At 41.3% G+C, this 20,588-nt stretch overlaps 1 protein-coding gene across 1 annotated transcript in view; it reads right to left on the bottom strand.

Annotated features, from left to right (window-relative positions):
* Positions 1-20,588, bottom strand: part of DNAI1 (dynein axonemal intermediate chain 1) — a 136,253-nt gene that overhangs the window by 61,134 nt on the left and 54,531 nt on the right. Inside the window, exon 13 of the mRNA XM_033085913.2 lies at positions 11,946-12,193. Within this exon, the coding sequence (XP_032941804.1) occupies positions 11,946-12,193 (248 nt within the window). The remainder of the gene's footprint in view (positions 1-11,945; positions 12,194-20,588) is intronic.

The raw sequence follows: 20,588 nt of genomic DNA, 5'->3' as shown, positions 1-20,588 counted from the left end.
GAACATGTGCTGTGATTTAGCAAGAGCACAAACTCTCATGGACACTGTTTGGCTGCATCTGTTGCACAATGGCCCAGCTCACCAGCTGGCAGATGAACACTATGGATTCTTGGAGAGACAGAGTAAGGCAGACCAAACTCCAACCAGGAACACCCATCTAAAACTGGGCATGTTAGTCCAACTGTAGGCACCTTTGATCTGTGTAGTGGACACTCTCCATTTCACAGCCAGCCTTCCTTTTTAGTCTGCCTCAGAATCATGCTGAGGGCTCATGCTGAAGTGCTGATTTACAATAAATTGCTCCACATCTTCCAAATTCCCCTATGCTCTGGTGCAAACATTCTCCTGGACTACCTTACAGCAGTCTCTGATTTGAACTAAAAAGCAGTTCCATTTCTTCACTCTGACACACTCAAATGCGTTTCTTGTTGGTTCCTGACAGCAACTTCCAGCAAAACAGCATCCAGAAACATCAAGTCATTACCAGCAAAGAAGAAATCTTTCACTTTCTTTTCCTGTCAATGACAAATGCCAGTTTTTTTTGTTTATTCTCCTCTCTGGGTCACTTATCTATGCTGTTTGCCAAGAGATATGCTGGTGTGAAAGTCTGTTTGTACACTCTGCTTATCCAGAGTCCACTGACTTTTTGTTTTGCTGGAGCAAAGAGTTCGTCCCTCCTTACTGCTGAGACAAAGCATCTACAACAAAGTTCCCAAATGCCCTCTATCAAGGACATTTCCAGCCATTCTCCATTTGTTGTTTATCATGCCTGACACAATAAGTGGGCCTTGACACCTTGCAGAGGATCCTCTGCCAGCTACCACAAGTGAAGCCAAGGCTAGGCACCCTGAGGAGTGTAAGCAAAATGCAAGGCTGCTCTCCTGCAATCAGTCACAAGAGACACCCCTAAAATTAATCACTTGGCCATCTAGAAAGTACAAAGAACTTAACTCATAAGCAAGGTAACTCCAGCATCAGTTTTTATATACATCAAGAGACAGGAAGAGCAAGGTTTAGAGGTGAGGAACAGTGCAGTGTCTGGACCTCTTCCCAGTGCCAACTTGGACAGCAGTACAAGTCATCCTATGTAGAGGTGGGAGGAAGGAAGACAAAAAACTTCATTCCTCCATGGTGATTCCAAATAACCATGGTTATTTGGGATAAAAGCAAAACCTGAGCTTAGTCCAGATGACTCATTTTGACTCAAGGCAGTAATAAAGATTTCAAAGGGCTGTGATAACTGAGTGCAGCCTGGTCAAAGGCCAAAGCAGTCCAGTCAGACTCTTTGGTGAAGAAAGAGTTCCTGGGTCCTGTTTGCACTCAGAGCATATGATACGACCATGGAGAAGATTTAGCTGTACTCTGGTTATCTGTAGGTGTGGATTTCTCACCAAAGGTAAATGTGAGCAGGCAGGAGGCAAGCAGGAACTTTAGTATTCCCAGTTGGTCCTTCAGTGACAGGCACCAGAACCATGGAATCACCAGCATGCTCATGCTGAAGCCAGTATGGCAGGGTACAGCATAAAGGGCTCCTGTCCTGTGACACACACTGAGCAAAAGAGATTGCTGGTCTCTATTTGCACTTTTTGCCATTCCTGTCTATTACATGGGAAACAGACAGCATTTCTGCTGTGAAAACCCTGCTGTGAAAGCATAGTCCCTTGTCCACATCTGCACCCCTGGACTCTAGAAAAATGCTGGTACAAACACAGTGAATCAAGCCACAACAGAAGAGAAGTCACCCCAGAGACGAAGAATCAGGCCTGCCATATGGTGTCACACTTGAGTCCTCGCACATCCAGGAACTTCACGGTAAAAAGAGTCCATATGTTGGGGGATACCTCTCTGCCACTGCCTGAGATACCTCCATGGGGAGATTGTTGGAGATTCTTTTAAGGCAAAATAGACTTTTCAGGCCAGGAGGCTGATGGCTGCATGAGGGCAAAATCAGACATCCCAGAAAGCCTCATCTGAGCTTCTTCATCCTAGAATCCATTTATTGTTTAAAGGAAGGCAAGTCCCACATCGAACTACAAGTGAAACAGAAGCATTAAGGCTGTCCTTCTTCCAGTGACATACAAAAAAATGAACTGTAACTAGAAATTCAAAAAAACTAACTTTAAGGAGCACAGGCAGATATATTTGATTCTGTAAGGTCCGGTGAAATTCCATCTAGGGTACTTAAGGGAGCAGCTGAAGCAATCTCTGAATTTCATAGCAATTAGCCATGAAAACTAGAAGAGAGGAGAGGTCCTGGGGGACAAGAACAGGGCAAAAATGCTCCAGGAAACACAAAACAAACCTGTCTTGAAGGATAGGTTAAAGGGCAGTGGATGAGTCAGCCTAATGCTGAACTTAGAGAGCTGGAACAAAGTATTAAGTTATCTGTATATACGTACAGTATAAGAAAATAAGAATCAGTGAATATAGCCTCCTCAAAAAAAGACTTTGTCAAAGAGAATTTATTTTCTTCCTTTTCAGGTTAACAAGTCTAAAAGAAAGAGTAGATTTGTTATCTCTAATTTTGTAAGGCTTTTGGCATACTCCCTGTGATGTCTTCAGAAGAAAGATAAGGAATTACTGTGAAGTGGATGAGTGCTTGAAAATTAATTCCCAAGAGTTTGGACAGTGATATTTTGACGAGATGGGAGAACATCTCTAGATGGTTCCAACAAGGGACTACCCTTGTTTAACTTATTCTTTAAATTTTGTCTAGTGTCTACTCTAGGTAGCCTTTCCAAGGCATCAGGTTCAGTTCTACACAATATTTTCATTAGTTAGTTGCATACTGAACTGCAAAATACACAGAGCATTTGCAGATGGTGCAGTTGAAAGACATTGAATTCCATTAGGATAAGGACTCAAAGTTATCTTGAAAACCAGAGGAGTAATCTGAAAATAATAAGGCGAAGTGTGATAAAGACAAGGACAGAAGGACACAGACAGGAAGAAGAAAGCATTAAATGTGTAGAAATAAGGGAATTTCTGGCTAAGTGACAGTAGTGCAGAAAAGCATCAGTGGCTGGTGAGGGAATCAGCAAAGTGATACTGCTGGAGTGGGCACAGAAATATTTTCACATGTATTAAGAAATGTGTAGCATGTAAGACACAGGAGGTAATCACTCTGTTAGTACCAGTGAAGACAGCTAGACTGCCCAGTCTCATTTTAAACAAAGCACTTCAAGAATGATAACACAACATCTGTGAGGGCATGATGGGAAGAACAAGATACTCCCAAGGCCTCTGACACTTCTCATTTCTGTGGTTCCCAAACAATTTCCCAGTTCCAGAAAGAAAGGTTGCTCTATTTTAAATTCTCACCTCTCACATGTTTACTGTACGTCATGCTCAATCACACTGTGACTGCTTTGTTCCCTGCAATAGATGAGACTGCCTTGTATAGCAAAGAAGTCTTTTGAGTGTGAGTAAAAGCTGATGAGGAGAGATAAATGAAAATTACTTGTTACTTAAAAATAAATCCATTGAAAAATATTCCTATCTTAAAATCCAGGTTTTCTTTTAAATGCAAATGTTTCAGCTATGACAGGAATCTGCAGATAAGGGAGCTGCTAAGCAAAGGAGGGCTCTCACTGCTGTTCAGTCTTTTGTAGAAAAATTTGTTGACATTTTACCATTAAATCATGCAATGAAACAGAATGGATTAGTTCAATTTGCTTAGGAAGTAAACTTGCCTCCATGACAGGAACCATTGAAGAGTTAAGGTCTATAAGTAGTAACTCCTTCTAAGGTGAGTCAGTACTATTTAAATATTTAGCTGTGGTGTTTGCCTTAGAGAGGAAATGGTTTAGACATCTGATGAATATTAAAGTGTTCAAAGATTCCAATGTTTCTCAGTCAGTTTGGGCTTTCTGCATTTCTCTTACATATTTAATGAGCAACTCGAACCTGAAGGAATCCCTGCCATCCTACCTGTAGCAGAGGCAGGGATTTACCCAGACGTCTCCTTACTTTATCCTCTGTATGTTTGTGATAATGGACATGGCAATTAGGAGAGTCAGGGTGGCTGCCAGGTTTGGTAACAGTAAATAGGTACTGAAACAAATTCAGGTGCTTCATTTAAAAAGAAATCAAGCAGCAACCAAGGCAGCCAGCTTGGCAGGATCATATGTCACCAAGCAAAGATGCAGGAGGAAAAATTCTTTCAGAATACCTATGATAATGAAAAGCATCTCAAAACCCCCTGGAACAGAAGATACAGCCCAGCACTGCCTGGATGCTCCAGGAGCAGCCCTGAGCTCCAGGCTATCAGGCACCTGCATCATGGGTATGCGCTGGATGACGACTTTATTTATGGGTACCATCAAATACCGGGCCTATCTGGTGTAATATAGTTTTCCTGGCTACAGACAATACCAGGAACTTCCCATCTAATAATTTTGCAAATAATTTCTCTCCTTCTAGCAGCATATGGCTACTTACAAGCTTTACTACAAGCCTTCTCAAGGCTTTCTCCTCCAAAGTTGTTGAAAACTTCCTGATAGCTGAGGGAAAACAGCTAGATGAGCTCAACAACAATGAGGAAACACTCTAAGATAAAGTCCCATATCATATTTAGTCCCATAAAAACTCTTCTTTAGAAGAACATTGCTCTCCTATACCTAGATCAAGGGCCCTCCACTTTGACGGGATCTTCCTGGGATTCAGAGGACCAGGCTCCATCTCTTCAGTGCAAGTGAACTCAAGGGTGCAAGGTTGGCAAAGAGGAGCAAGGAATCAAGCCTACTGCATCAGACCATCCACAAATATGGGGTACAGAAAAGGGTAGCAAAACCTTTCCTACTAAAGAGCACATGTGGTGGTAGTGGGAGGGACTCAGCAGTAAGCAGAGAGCATGGCCACAGGAGTGCCACTGAAGCAGGGCAAAGGTCCAGCCTGAGGCTTGTGCACCACTCATGCTTCAGAGACTCAGATTTATCTGAAGGAAGCAGAGCTCAGTTATAAATAGCACTGGATAAGGCTGGCCCTACTTTCAGCTTGTTTTCTTCCTGCTGAGATTTGGATGCTCTGCTTTGTATAGCGTTTCACCAGGAATCTGTCTGCTTGCTCCCCTCGCAGCACTGGCAAGTGAATTTATTAGGCTAGCACGTTAACAGGCGAGGAGGGAGGAACCAGACATTAGACTGTCACCTGTTTGTCCTGTCAGTGGCTGAGCTCCCGTGTCAGACACAGCATGCAGCTGAGCGGTGCATGCCAGAGGCCAACAAAGCCCACGGGTATTTCACCAGTTGCAATTCACAGCTCTTGGTTTCAATTCTGACTGTGCTCATGGTGCAAGATTCTCAATTTACAATAGACAAAACATGAAGTTTCTCACTTTGTGTGCAGGAAAAGCAGACACACAGGGCAGGCAATTTCACATCCAACCCCTAAGCTGCCTGATGCTGCTCCATCAGAGACAGTGTCTGCAACAGACAGAAGGTTCCCATTACCACAAGATCAAGTGGACTTGCAGCAGGGATGGGGAGAAACTCTCCTGGAGCCTGCTGGATGCTGAGAGCCTTGGACACCACATCGAGCTGTGGCAGCTCACTGTGGCTCTCAGGGTGACAGAAGGGTGGGAGTCATGGCCAGCCCCAGCTCCCCGTATTTTGGTATCAGTGTGATCTTGCCTGCACCATCCTTGCCTCTAACTCTGCCATTATAATTCTCTTTCTTTTACTTCATCATCTTCAGAGCAGCATTCTGTTGTTTCACAGGCTGTACAAGAGCCATTAAGACCCATCAGTGTGTTTATATATACACTATGAAGCAGCAGAACAGAATTCAAAGATCCAAGCAACCAAAAAAACGCATTGCAACTTCTCTGATATTTTAAACCTCAGGCTAACAACACTAACATCTCAAGGCTTGAAGAGACTTATAAATTTTATAAGTGACATTTCCTTCACAAATTAGCCCCAGTGCAACTAACAGGCAAAAAAAGTTTCTTGTGTTTTGCTTGGAGAAAATAAATGAAAAAAATAAACCTGAAAACCCACAGCAGGATGGTTTGGATCTCAACTAAAAGAAAGAGGATAAGAGCAACATGAGAGGATAATCTATTTAGTTAGGAACAGTGAGAGCAGAAGATAGAAAATAAGTTCAGCATCTGAATGAAGCACATAGGGAAATGCAGCCTCAAAGCAAAAAGAGCTCATTTTTTTAGACAAACATTACATGATCTGCAATTGACACCTTCCTAGACAATTTCTAACCCAAAAGAATCCATGCCCAAGGCACAATTTTAAAATAACCGTGAATAATTTCCGAATCTCCAGAAGACACAGTTAGATACCATCTCAAAAAGTACAACACCAAAGTTAAACTATCAGGGATTTTGTTCATTTTTCTCAAAGACATTTAGGAATAAGCATTTGGACGTTTACTTTTCCTAACGTATAGTGGCTTAAAAAGTGTCCAACAGTTTTGGACAAGATACAAGCAACACTGCAAAAGATTTTATCCAGTATTTCTGCCAAAGGATTATCTTGCAATTTCCACCACTTCTACCATGCATAAATGAGCCCAAACCTTCCAGATGAATTTTTCTGGCTTAGCATAGTATTTCCAAAAAGTGATAGAGGTTAACTCTGTGGGAGACAGGACTTTCTCCATTAGGGCTGTGCTTGTAGTGAGCTCTCACAGCAACTGAGGAAAACTGGAAAGCTACTGATCTTGATCTGATTTCTACAGCAAGCATATGGCAACTTTTTCCAAGCCCAGCTCTTCCTTCCCAGCTCCCTCCAGGAGAGGACAGGGATGCAGCTGATGCTTGTCAGTCACTAAATGCCTCATAGTACTGCAGTGAGGAACCCAGTGCCAGGCACTCAGCAGACAGGGCAACTGCTTCTGCAACAGCCTGTTACTGGACACAGAATTCAGTGTGGGGAGCAGAACGGCAGCTAAAGACTGCTCCAACAAGGAAGCCTCTGACAAACTGATATCTCTGGCCCCCAAATGTATGTTCACTGGTCCACGGACGTTTCTTTCACTACTTCCTATTTCTGTGCAAGGGTAGAATGAATGAAGTGACCTCTCTGGTCTTTTTTACTTCTGGGATGTGAGAAGTTAATTTGTTTGCACAGGCCCAGGTATGCAAGACACAGCTGGTGGCACAAAAAAATGCAGCGAAAGCTGGAGCTGAAGAGGAACGTTCTCTGTGCAAACACTGAACTGACCCAACATGAGAAACGTATTTGTCTTGTATTACTGAGGAGGTTTGGTGCTAGAAGATCCTCACAATTAAGTTTCTGCTCTATTTTGCTTTCAGGCTACATTCTTCCCCTGTCTTGGGTTTAGATTCCTTGGCTTCAGGTCTCTGTTGCTTTCTTTTCTTCTCCAGATTTCTGTTCCTCCTCTAGAGTTATCCCCTAGCAGTATCATCACAGAGTTGAATGAGATTTTTTTTCACTGAGCTCTCCTCAGTGAACACCTATTTTGTGCTTCTTAGTGAAGGCAACAGAAGGGGTGTTGAGGCTGTTCTGAGACAGGTGATCTTTATTCTGACCTTGCTAGCAACCTTCTGTCTTTTATTTTTCTCGTATTTCCTTTGCATCAAACAATTTGTATGCCTGAAGCCAAAGGAACAAAATATTATGTGAAGCAGTAACATCTCACAGGCAATGCAAGCAGCAAAATCTGTTTGTATGACTGCAGATGACAGATTTAGGAGAATGTTCATCATCAGAAATGAAACAATGTGCTGGTGTGACAGTGGATTATGAACAAAATCCCTTTTTTTTTTCCCTCTCCTAAATGCAGCAGCTTCTCTAAAAGTCCTTTCTTTGTGGAGCTGTGTGCAGAAGCACAGAATGGGGTAAAGAACAGCAGGCTGTGTTTACTTTAAAGGGATTTTCATTTACGTCTATCAGCAAAACAAGACTTCAGTGAGTCTGGGGTGGCTTCACAAACTGCAAAAGTTTGGTGTAAATTTATTTAAGGACTTAGATTGGAACACAGAAAATAGACAAATAGAAGGGATCACACAGTTATAGGGCAAACTCCAGTGAGCAATTTCAGGTGTGTTTTGTCAGGTTGACACTTGAGACGGGACTTTCACAAGTTCTGCTGGGAAAGTATTCTGCAAGCTCCTTTTAGTTTCCTTTGGCAGTTTTCAGGCTGTTACTATCTTGCTTGACTTGTTTGTCCAAATCACGAGAACCACATCTAAACTGACTGGCGCTTGGTGAAGAATTAGCCTGCAGTGGTCAGCCCTTTCTCTTCCCATGCATGAATATAGGGCAGAAAATAATTCTCTCAGGATGCCATCTGAAGCATCATGGTATCAGCTCCCCAAGGAGGCCAGACCAGCTTCAGTAAATCAACACTGAACAAAGTTGTTTTTCTAACGAATGAGGTCACCATAGCGATTCCAAACCATGTTGTCCACATGGGTATGCCTGTTACAGCCAAGATTGCTTGAAGCACAATCAAAAGAAATGTCCCATTTGCATATCCTGGGGTCAACACTCTGTAGTGGGAATTTTGTCAGTAACTCTGATAGTGAGCAAGTAAAATAAAAAAACATTTCCAATCCTCTGCAGCAGGATTGGCTCTGCACTAGTCTCAGCAGAAATAACATCCTTTTGGCTTGATGTAAAAGCAAAATAGACACACACAGTGAAAACAAATCTGTCAAATAAGATGTGTTTTAGGAAGGAGATTGAACAACAGAAACAAACACATAGTTTTAGTTATCAATTCCTGATTCTGAACTACTCCAGTTTCCAAATAGTTCAAACCTAAAATACTTGGTATATCCCAGTGCAGAAAGGTAAGAGAGAAAGCACTCTTCTCAGCTGTATACAAACCCTTTTTAAAAGAAAGGAGAAAGAAAAAAATCTAAAGCTAGAAAAAGGAGATGTCTATGCTGAGAGCCCCTTCCCAGCAAGGCGTCACTTCTTTCCAGAGAGCACAGCTCCTGTGGCTGCCAAAATCTAGTCCAGTAGTTCCACATCAGCCAACCTCCAGAGCCAAGCCCTGGGACTGAGCCATTGGCTCAAAAACATACACTGTTCAGGGACTTATTCTGTAGGCCTACTCAGAGATGATGGGAGTGTGAAGATTTTGCTGACTAATTGAACATTATTTTGATTAAGCTGGGATTTAGGTTAACGCCACATAGGTTTTCTCCCTGCAGAACACAACAGGTTTGACACAGTTTTACAGGAGGTCACTCCTGTTAAGCTGATGTTCACATTCAAAGGTAGAGGCCTGAATTCACTGACCTGGGAGACCACTTCTAGTTTTATGATCCTGTGACACCTGAGTTTTAGTGGTACTAGCTACATTGCACTGCATTAATATATCCATTCATATGTCTATGTACATGTTTATTACTCTCTGTTCTTCCCCTCCGAGGATTTGGAGCCTCACCAATTAGTAATAAGCAATTAGAAATGTGTAATTTAAAACAGGCTAAAATTTCCCATTATTTACAATGCAGTAGCACTTAACACATGGGAGATAATTGCCAAATCTATAAGAAACCATTGCATGCTTTTTGAAAAATGGGGAGTGGTATCAGGTAGACAAATTCTTTCTTAGGTAAAAGAAGTAGAAAATTTGTATTATTTTATTTTGCTCTTAACAATGGGAACATTACATCAGCTTTGTTTTATGCAAACGTACTGAGATATTACTAAGTCACTGAAAATGAAATAGCACAAGAAAAGAGCTGTCAGTCTGCCTTACCCACCTCCCATTTTGTTTCCATTGTGAAAGGGCTGCATTGTTTCAAAAGAAAAAAGCCAGGCAGTCCAGAGAACAAAGGCTCCTAATTGCTCAGGATAACATTGTTACTTTTCTACTTTCTTCACTTTTCCTACAAAAAAGGGGGGTTTTTTTGAGGTCTACTATCTAGACAAAGATTGGATCTTACAATAGTGGGGTGATGAGAGTGGTGTGGGAGAATAGGGGATCTTTGAGCTAAATATGAGAAAAAAAAGCATCACTTTCTAGAATCATTTAATGCTGAATGAGGAATAACAATCCAATGTCTCACACTAACAGATAGTCCATGCTGCTTTTCATCACACTGAATGGAGTGAAAACCTTTTCTAAACCTTTTAGGTGATATTGATAAATGCTTACACTTCAGATCTTTCCAATAGAGGCACAAGCTCTTGGGATTGCTATACAATCACATAATTGCTAACTTTGCTTGCTAGTTTTGCAGCAAGTTAAGAATTCTAAAGTTTTTAAAAAATATTGGTACTTTAATCACAGAATCATACAATGGTTTGGGTTGGAAGGTTGGAACAAGACTATGTTGTTCCATCCTCCTTGCCATGGACAGGGACACCTTCAGGTGTGTGAGAGAAATCTTCTTATTGAAGAAAACTAACAATTATTCTCAGCACTCAGCCTGTGGATGTGAAGAAGCAGGAACTTCTTTACACATCTATCCATATCCATGGAGTAGTTCCTTTCCTTTTCAGACTTATCTTCCTAGAGCATCTAATGATTTTTTCCACTGCTGCCAAGTGGTGCACATAAACCTACCCCTAAAATCCCACACAGAATGCCTCCACTGCTGTATGTATCTGTTCCTGGTATGCAAGGAACTTACTTATAACACCCCTTCAGCATACAGTCCTTTACAATATCATCTGGGGCACAAGGGATCTGGGATTTTTGTGCCTCTAATGTGCAGTAGCAGCTGGAACTTCCCATAGCATGCTGCAGGAAGATCATGAAAAACTTCACATAGGACTTACTATTCGACCAGGCTTTTTTACTGGAAGCCTAAATGGCAGTGGATAAAGCTCTGAAGTTTTCTTCATATGTGTGTGTCCAAGGCTATTCTGTTAACCTGTTAGAAGAGCTATAAATATTTGCTAGAGGAAAAGCTTTGGACAGACAGGCAGGAAATATGAAATTCATGTCTTCTCAGAAATGTTACATTTGCACAAAATCTCTGTTTATAGCAAGCAGAGGTCTAGCTCTTGGCATATTCCACATTCATCAGTAGTCCCATCAGGTTCACCTGATTTCCTGGACTTTTACTAGAAGATGCAATAAAAAGGAGCCATGGCTGGGGGACAATCCATGCAAGGCATGTGCCAAAATTCAAGGAACACTGGTGTGTGACTGTGTCAACCAGCCAGCTTAAGTCAGGTGACACCTACAGTCACCACAGCAACACCTTTAGGCCAGGCTAGCAAACCAAACATAAACCCCTGCACCTCAACAGGCTCATACCGACCATGTTGAAATATGTGCTGCACATTTGTACTACTAAGAACAATATCAAAAGCACATATACCTTTCAACGCTTCAATCTGAGCTCAGATCACATTGCAGATGCAGCTAATTAGCTGGATGCAGCAACATATTCACCCTGACCCTTCACAGTACCACCCATCCGGTGGCTCTTTGTGGCAGATGCTAGAGTGGCAGTAGTTTAAGAACATTACCTGCATATTATACTTCTGAATTCACTAGAGTGCTTCAAGGTCAACTAAAAGTCAACTACAAAGTAGTGTGCCCTGAATCCTGCTGCCAGCCAGTTCCACAGCCAGCTGTCCCTGGCCTTACTGTGCCCAACAGAACTCTCTTTTAGGCTGATATACTTGTTTTACTTGTTTTTATGCACTGCTCATTACTGCTGCCCTATGATTTTCTGTTTGGAACACACATAGCATTGCATGCTGGTACATACAGAGGATACCAGCTCTTCTCCAAAAAGAAGTAAATTATAATAGTGAAAATTAAGGAGAAATAATTGTTTACAGCAAACTTTTGCTCACATGTTTAGTGTTTGCTGAGGGCCAAGGAATTGTGCAGTTTCTTTGCCTTTATGCGTATTTCAAAATTAGCTTGAAATACAACTTAATCAATTGCATGTACTAAAACAGCACCCTTCCCCATACAGGACTTTTCCTGCTGTGCCCAAACTCCATGCAATTCAAAGCCCAGTCACAGGAAAGGAAAAGCACCCTTACCTGCCACACTGGCTCTGTGTGCTTTCCTGACTTGGCACTACTCTTGTAGCTGGGCTGGGAGCTTGCCTTCTTCAGGTTGTAGATGGCCACGTTGCCATCATAGAAGCCCACTGCCAGGAGGTGGGGGTGGTCACTGTGGAAGTCCAGGCACATGATGCCACTCTCACTGCTGAAGGAGTACTCTGGGAAGGAGGGGTTCTTCAGGGTGTAGACCAGGAGCATGCCGTGGCCCTGCTTCATGAAGTCATCTAAACAAGGAGATATCAGATCAGTTTCCATCCTCAGCTACCGAAACATAGAAACAGACAGCTCCCACCTATGCCTGAAACCTATCTGAATGCAAAGTAACCAGTCACAGAACTAAATTATCATATCAGTGTGCCCGCAACTGAATATCCTTTCCACCACTGATGTGCCACCCCTAAGACACAGACTGAAAAACTAGTGGTTTAGTGTGCTTTTTTTTTCCAGGAGAGAGAGCTCCTTGGAGGAGCAGTGTGGAGGAAAGAAAGAATTTTGTGGACACTTCTTTCTATGGGCTAGGACTTCACTGCACTGCAGACATTCAGGTTGAACCAAGGATAGCACCATTTTAACTTCTATATTGGTAATATTTGATATTTCAGTCTCCACTACTTTTTCAAAGAAAAACATTCATTAACATATCAGCACATTAGCATTATATCAATTGCCATTAGTCATAACTGGACAATGTAAAAGTCACTAGAGCTTTATTTTCTATTTATGTCCACCATCTCCCTGCTTGGCACAGCAGCTCTTTCTTTTTTCGCCAAGATTCTCAAATATTTTTTTCTATTTATTTTTACCTTTTCTTTGTGCTCCCTGAAATTAACTCTCCCTTTTCTCAGTAGGACCATCTTTCTTTTGTGTTTTTTCTTATCATGCCCTGACTGTCTCTGCAATTCTTAGGGTATTTCAATCATGTAAAAAAACAATTTCCAAATTCTCTGAAAGGGAAAGAAAAGCTGTTGATGTAGATAAGCTCTCCAGAAACAAAGAAGGAACTTCGCTAATCTATGAAAACAATGCTGCCTCTAAGAACATCCTAGCCATCCAGTGCTTTTTATTACTGCCAATGCCCTCAGGCACAGAGTATATGGGAAATAAATTTACTGCTTTCTGTTTGTCGAGTACTCACTACACATTCTGTTTCCAGAACAGTCCTCTCCTTTTAAAGGTGCTTCCTGCCTTTCTTAACATTTTGTCCAACCTGCAGGATCAGGTCTTAGTAAACGTGTACTCCATGATAACACCAACTTTAGAGAACTGATTGTAAGTCAGTGTGCAGGAACAGACATTGTGTACTCTATGTTTAACAGGGCCACATAAAAGCACTTAAAGAATCACTAAAGAAGCACACATTAACAAAACTATTACTGCTGCTTTGTACGAGATTATCAAAATAGAATATTTTCACAGGTCTCTCTGTACTGGGGACAGATGAGAAAAATGGCTTCTGTATTTTGCAGAAAGTTGAGATTCCAATACTGGCGTTACTTTAAACATATCTGACCCCAAATAATATTTCTAAATTTTTTTATCTTTTTAATGAAGGGGAACCTTATTTTTAGAATTCTTGCTAAAAAGGAAATGAACTTACTTTCCCCATCAGAGATTTCCCAGTTCTTTTAATTCACAGAATTTTCTTTGTTTTTAGCCAAGTAATGTCATTGAACTGATATTTAGTTGAGATCCATGATAAGGATGAATCTGTGCTCTCCTCAGAAACAAAAACACTTGGGAAGGCTGTGGAAATGACCACCAGGAGTGACTCAATGAATGAATGAAGTCAAATTGGCTGGATAGCATTTGAATTCAACTTATTTCCTTCAAGCTCTTATTTCTCTTTGAGCAGGCTGACCAGCCAGATGGATTCCCAAAAGGTCTGTAGTACACATTAATTTACTATCTGTTAGCACTGTGCCAAGGAGCAAGTGAGAGCTGCCCCCATGTTACTTGCACAGTAGCAGAGGAGACACCACTACAGGGGGTGATTCAGCCAGAGATCTAAGTAGGGTTTTGGAGGTGGTTCCCTTCCCAGTGATCTACAGGAAGAGAGACACCCACATTCATTAGTTAGAGGTGATAGAGCAGGCCTTCATCAGGTGAAATTGCTCAGCAGCTTCAGCAAGTCCACCTGGGGGTTAGTCTGGCAGGAGAAAAGCAACATCTTGGGAAGAAGCTCTGGCAGAATGAAATGCAGAGTCCAGTTTGCAGATTATGACACCCAAATACAGGTCTGTGTACAGCTGCATGTGCACTCAGAGTCCAAGCTCTTGCACCATCAGCACCTTAAAAGGCGGCTTTCTCTGAGTGCCGATTTAGTCTCTAGGCTTCATCAACTGCAGCGGCCACTACCGAATGTAAAACCCTCCTTAACAGAAGAGCTGAATCCTACTCATATTTTCTCCTTTATGTTATCAAAATATCAGGAATGTGGGTTAAATCACAGATGTGTGAATACCACTCTAAGGCTGAATAATATGATTGCTAAAGTACAGCCTATTCTTAATGAAAGGTAATGGGATGAGAATAACCCACAATTAACACTGAAGTATGACACATAAACCCCAGTAAAACACTAACCTGCTGAGCATAGGCATATAAATTCATTTAAATGTAGGGTGAATTCTCATCCAGATTACTAACCTGTGACATACCAACATATTCTTGAATGAATAATTTTAAAAAGGGTTTGTTTCATTAGTGAGATTCAATGTTCCAGAATGGCAAGCACAGCACATACCCACAGCAGCACATCTGTGCTGTAGCTTAGAAGAGCAGTGTTTTCAAGAAAAACGCTTTTGGTTTTCAGTAGAAACAAGCAGAGTACTGCACTTCACCCCAAAACACTGGGCAGACTCTTAGGATGTAGGGTGAATCAATGCTAGACAACCACAGAGCACAGCCAAGCAAAAGGTGCAGACCCAAAAATTGCCAATGGCAAACCAGTGTTGGAAGTGAAAGCAGCAGCTTCAGACCTGAGACAGCTCCTCTGCACCTCATGGATGCACCAGTACAGACCGGAAGAGTAGAGAACAGCTGCCCCATGCAGACCCTCAAACTGCAAACTGGTGGGGATTTTTTTCTGAGACACAAGGGCTGGAGGTATTAGAGATATCAGGCAGTTTTTCTGATAATTAGTGCCAGCAGGATTTGCTCTTTACAGGAAGACACAAGGCAGCACAGCAAGAAGAGAGTGAACAGACTCTTGCTGCCATGAGGATCCCACAGTGTTCACCTGAGCAGAAGCTAAATTTTAAAAACAGATATGTACTCCAGAATATCATTGGGATATCACCAAATAGTTTATGCAAAGTAATAAGCTGAAAAGCATGTGAACATTTTGTTCTGATACTTAAAAAGTTCCCATTTTAATAGATTTTTCATTTACATTACTCCTTAGCTAATTCAAAAGAATCAGCAAATGTCCAGTATCAGATCAAAGTCTTTTGTTTGCTGGAGAGATCTTAAAAAAAATTATTTGCATATTTCCCTCTTTATTAATGAACAAAGACAAGAGACACACATGGTTTTCTTCCATTTCCCCCAAAATGCTTAGTGGCTGAACCACTATGCTCAAAGCAACAACATCCTTAAGTTAGAAAGCACAATGTAAATCCTGCAGACACATAATAAATCTCAATGTGGGGACCCTCCATGGACATGAGTTAAAGTCAGTATTTTTACTACACAAGAAGCCAGTGCTACACTTTCTTGTGTGATAAACTGGCAAATTACTTTCTCTTTGGAGGATTTGACACTCTAAACACTGCAGTCTTATATCTCAGATCCTGTGATCCTGTGATGGCTTTCTAAACATCAGTCTGCATCTTGTCTTACTGATACGGCTTGAACCAAGATATCATCATAAAGAACTACTCATGCCTAAAATCTGTCCTAAAAGCCCATCTGGGGGAAAAAAAAGAAAAAGAAAAAGAAAAAGAAAAAGAAAAAGAAAAAGAAAAAGAAAAAGAAAAAGAAAAAGAAAAAGAAAAAGAAAAAGAAAAAGAAAAAGAAAAAGAAAAAGAAAAAGAAAAAGGAAAAGGAAAAGGAAAAGGAAAAGGAAAAGAAAAAGAAAAAAAAGAAAAAGAAATGCTTTCGAACATCACATCTACACAGGCACTTCTACTCTCCAGATACACTCACACTTTGATGAGCTGGCTGGCTGAGGCTTTATCCTTTAGGATTGGTGCTCTAAGAAGTCAAGGGAAGGGGCTGGCTGTGTTCTACACTTGGTGAGGCAATCTGCTCTATGGAGGAGTGATCAGTTTCACAGATAAAATTGTTGGTAGCCCAAGATATATCTCAGCTATTTATTTGTCTTTCCAATATTTAAAGTGTAGAGGACAAAAAAAAAAAAAAGACCAGCAAATTTTCCCTAGCAAATTTGGAATCTTCAAAACCCTGAGTACAATCTAAGAATATTCCTGTGCTTCTATCTGCATGGCATAGACATGATGACTGAGCAAGTCATAAATCAGTGAATTTTCAGTACAATTTCTTTTTTATCAGTGAGCAAACCCTGTGCAGCAGGGCACTGAGCACAGGCTAATCTAACCTGCTGTGAAACAAGTTGAATGACCTTGCACTGCTGTAGCAAGACTGTCTCCTGGCTTGTTTTAAAAAGCTGTGTCAATTCCACACTTTGCTGCAGTCGCAGAATTGCTGTGCTGTAAGAAAGAAACAGCTGGCACTTTGAACTTAACTGTATGCCAGTAGTTCCAAAAAATCAGAAAAAACCAAATCTTTCCAAGAGCTCAGAGAGTTTGGGCATGCGCGGAATGTGTTTTCAAAACTCTTCAGGAATAACAATAATATCTCAAAATTTTATAGCACTTGAGAGTGCTTTAAGCTTGTATATTCCTTTTTACATAATGAGAAAGGGCAGCAGAGGGAACTGCCAAAGACACTACAGTAAGCTAGAACAGGGAACAGAGCTGGGACTTCAGAGGGCTCTGCTCAAACTGACCGCATCCCAGGATCCCTGAGAAATTTAAACTAGGATGATTGGTGCTCATTCTGTTCCTAGCCCCTTAGGTGCTCAAAGTACTCAGATACACCATACTTGTGTACAACACAGTATGGTGTTGATATATCCCACATCTCCATGGATCAGCTGTGAACCATATAGTGGGCAATGAAAGTACAAATATTCGACTTTCAAAACAGTCCCTTCCCAGAAAGGAAAATGTTTTGCAAACTCATTACTTCATAACTCAAGGCCAGAAAGCCTCTTTTTTCAGATCCAAAAATGTTACTGGCATATCCTGTTTTGAGCCTGATAACTTGGTTTTGGCAAGTATATGCATAGTTCATATAAAGATCACAAAAAACAGAGAACCCACTGTTTCATTTTGCAGTTTATTTCAACATTTAATCGCTTTGAGTGATTAAAAAGCTGCACCTAATTCCTTACCTGACTTACCTGGCTTGCCACTGCTAATTCTTATTATGCCTACCTCCACTGGATAAAGGACTTCTTTCATATCTGGTGCTTCTCTTCACTACAATACTTTAAAAACTGAACACTAGTCACATTCCTGCATACTTTTGATAACCATCACAGCCTGAACTCAAAAAAAGCCCATTTGTTTTCCACCAGCACTGCACAGAGACAGCTGCTTAGCAAAAAGCCGGGAACCAACATTAACTTTGTCACATCCAGTGAAAGGCACTGCCTCCATAGCTGCAAAGAGAACGCCACTTCTCAGCAGACATGGAGAAGAGTAGAATATAAAGAAACTTTCCAGAGGTAAGCGGAGGATATCACATGGCTAGGATTTGTGCAAGGGCCAGACATAATTAATTTTGAGCCCAAATTTCAACTGGATGTTGTTCTCTTTCCACATTTGGGGCATGTTTTCCAACTCTGGAATCAACCTAGGGCTCTTTCTGAACTACCTACAGTTTTTCTGCGTGCTTTGAAAAATGTTGGCTCTGGAATCAAACATAATATTCCATTATTAGTCTCACGAATGTTTAAATAATATCTCTACTGCTATTCAGGATTCCCATTCGCACACCAGAATCATGTTCAGTCTCCTTGCCAAGATACCACACTAGGGACTTAAATTTCTTACTTGTACACTAAAGTGTACAAGATTTCTTCTTTTTGTTTTTCTTTTTAAGAGTTGCTGCCTTCCAAAATACAACACTCCTTTTTGTCTAGAGAGATATAATACTATATTTGACGGCACTAAAATGCATTTGCTTTGAATAATTCTGGTTTACCACAACATTAATCACTCTGTATGATATCTCTGTTCCCAGCATGATTTACAACTTCACCTGCCTTTTCATCAGTCACACATTTCATCTGCTGTGAGTTTATATTCCCATCCACAGGACCAATGAAAACAATGCCTAGATCCAAGGCTACTACAGCACCCCCTCTAAGACACTGCCTCAGATGATAATTCCAGTGGCATTTATTTTCTGACATTTGTCAGTGGAATTTGAATGCCCCTGTTGAGACCACCTGCACTGGCCTGAAATCTGTGAGCACAGGTATTTCCTACCACAAGGAAATATGCACCCTCCAATTAGCAGTGTTGGTACTGCAGGATCTGCAAATGCTGAGCAAGTCCACTAGTGCAGAGGAGGCAAATGATAGATCATTTTGGCTTATGCTGATTTAGATGCTTGAATGTCAAATTTAACATTATGCTTGACACCTTTCACCAGCTGCTTGACTAATCCCTGTTACTCCTGATCCAGTTAATATTTTTAGCTGGGGCTCTTAGAAACTTGCAGTTTGGATAAGAGAGGTACAAAACCAGAATTTCAAAGTCTTCTGGATATTTTAGAGAAGACAAAAATGACAGATGACGAAGCAAGTTGTAATTTATACATATCCTGAGGCCTTGTTGCTATCCTAATATATGCTGCCCACACATGTCAGAGGCAAGACACACCTCAGAAGCAGAGATGGATAGAAAGAGATAGCCTTCCTTATTCTAAAATACAGTCTGGGAGAGTAAAACAAGAGAAACCACAGCCAACCAGGCCAACAAAAAATATTATTTAGGAACTGCTGGAACCATGCACTGTTTGTCAGGGCCTGTGAGAGCAGAGGCTCAAAAGCAAACAAAAACAGGGGAGAAGGGATGAAAAGACGTAGCACTTTCCTGAAAAGAGCAGAAATATCTGACTTTCATCTCACCTCTCCCCTAAGAGTGAGGTGAGTGGTGCAAAAAAAAGAAGAAATATGTGACTTGGCTTAATTTGCAGTGCTCTATTATAAAACCAGAGTTTTCTTATTCTGATCAGACAGGCTTTTTCATCATGGATCTAGTACACACTATAATTCTTCCTTAAATTTTCTTCTTTAAATAAGATGCTCACAAGGGCATGATTTTACAATGTAAATTGTAATGGTGCAGCTGCTGTATGTTATGAAAGCCAACATCATGTTGAGGGAGGGGATTCTGCCCCTCTGCTCTGCTGTCATGAGACCCCACATTATGCGCCACATCTAGCTCTGGTGTCTTCAGCGTATCATACTTCAACCTGTTGGAGCAAGTCCAGAGGAGGCCACCAAAGGATGGAGCACCTCTCCTATGAGGAAAGGCTGAGGCAGCTCTTGTCTGTGCAGAGCACTCTGGAGCTAGGAAGCCAGACAGGTGCTGATCCTCTTGTTACACAGTGGGCAGCATTTGGCACAACCACCTGAACTTTTGCTTCCTGTTTCTTGTTTTCATTGATATAAGCTCCAATTTTGATAGTATTTTACTGTTTAATGCCTGAGGCTCAGTTTCTTCTACCCCTGTTCTACGAAACCGGCACACCTGAGAACATTTTCAACCTACTAAGTATTTAAGAGTGCCATCAAGTGGCCAAGCAAGGGGCTTCCAGGTGGCACGCAGCGATCCCCAGGATCATGCCACAAATGGTCATCTACAAATGTGCTGCCTCTGGATAATCACACCAGCCTGCAAACACGCCAGGCTGTCAGCATTTTAGCATTCCTGACAGGAACAGCTCTGAGGGGGATGCACACACTGCAGGAGATGCTTATATATTCCATAATTAAGAGATGGGAAAGTTAGCATTTTATGGCAGTACTGTGGTCTCTCGGAAGCAGACATTAAGATAATGCCGGATAAAATGGACCTACATGGCTCAGGCCATTGAGGACACAATGAGAAATGATACAGCAGCTCTGAGAACATTCTTGAAGACATTTGGCAGAAGACACAGATTTGATAGAGGAGCAAGGAAGAAGCAGAATCATACATATGGGCACACAGTCAATTTTGCACTAGTATGCACCATGAAAATTAAGAGCTGCAATTACAGATCCAACACCTGTCCCTAACCCGTTTGCAGCAGTAGTTAACATCAAATGTGTAGGGAAGTGTATAAAAACAGGGCATAAAACCAGTGATATTTCTTCTAGAGGACTGCCTAGGCCCCTACTAATTTGTAGTTAAGTATCTCCCAGGTCCCTAATGGACCTCTTCCCATTTTCTGCGCAGCCAGCTACTGAACATTAAATTTGGACAATATTTTTCAGCATTCCTCTTTGTATAAGACTGGGATATAAACCAGATATTCACTTATTTGACAGAAATTGTGGGGGTTTTTGCTTGCTTTTATTTTTAGTACATGAAATATTAT

This window comes from Catharus ustulatus, chromosome Z, assembly GCF_009819885.2.
Source record: "Catharus ustulatus isolate bCatUst1 chromosome Z, bCatUst1.pri.v2, whole genome shotgun sequence".
NCBI lineage: Eukaryota > Metazoa > Chordata > Aves > Passeriformes > Turdidae > Catharus > Catharus ustulatus.
The sequence above is the reverse complement of the archived record's forward strand: the minus strand, read 5'-3'. Positions and strand labels throughout refer to the sequence as shown.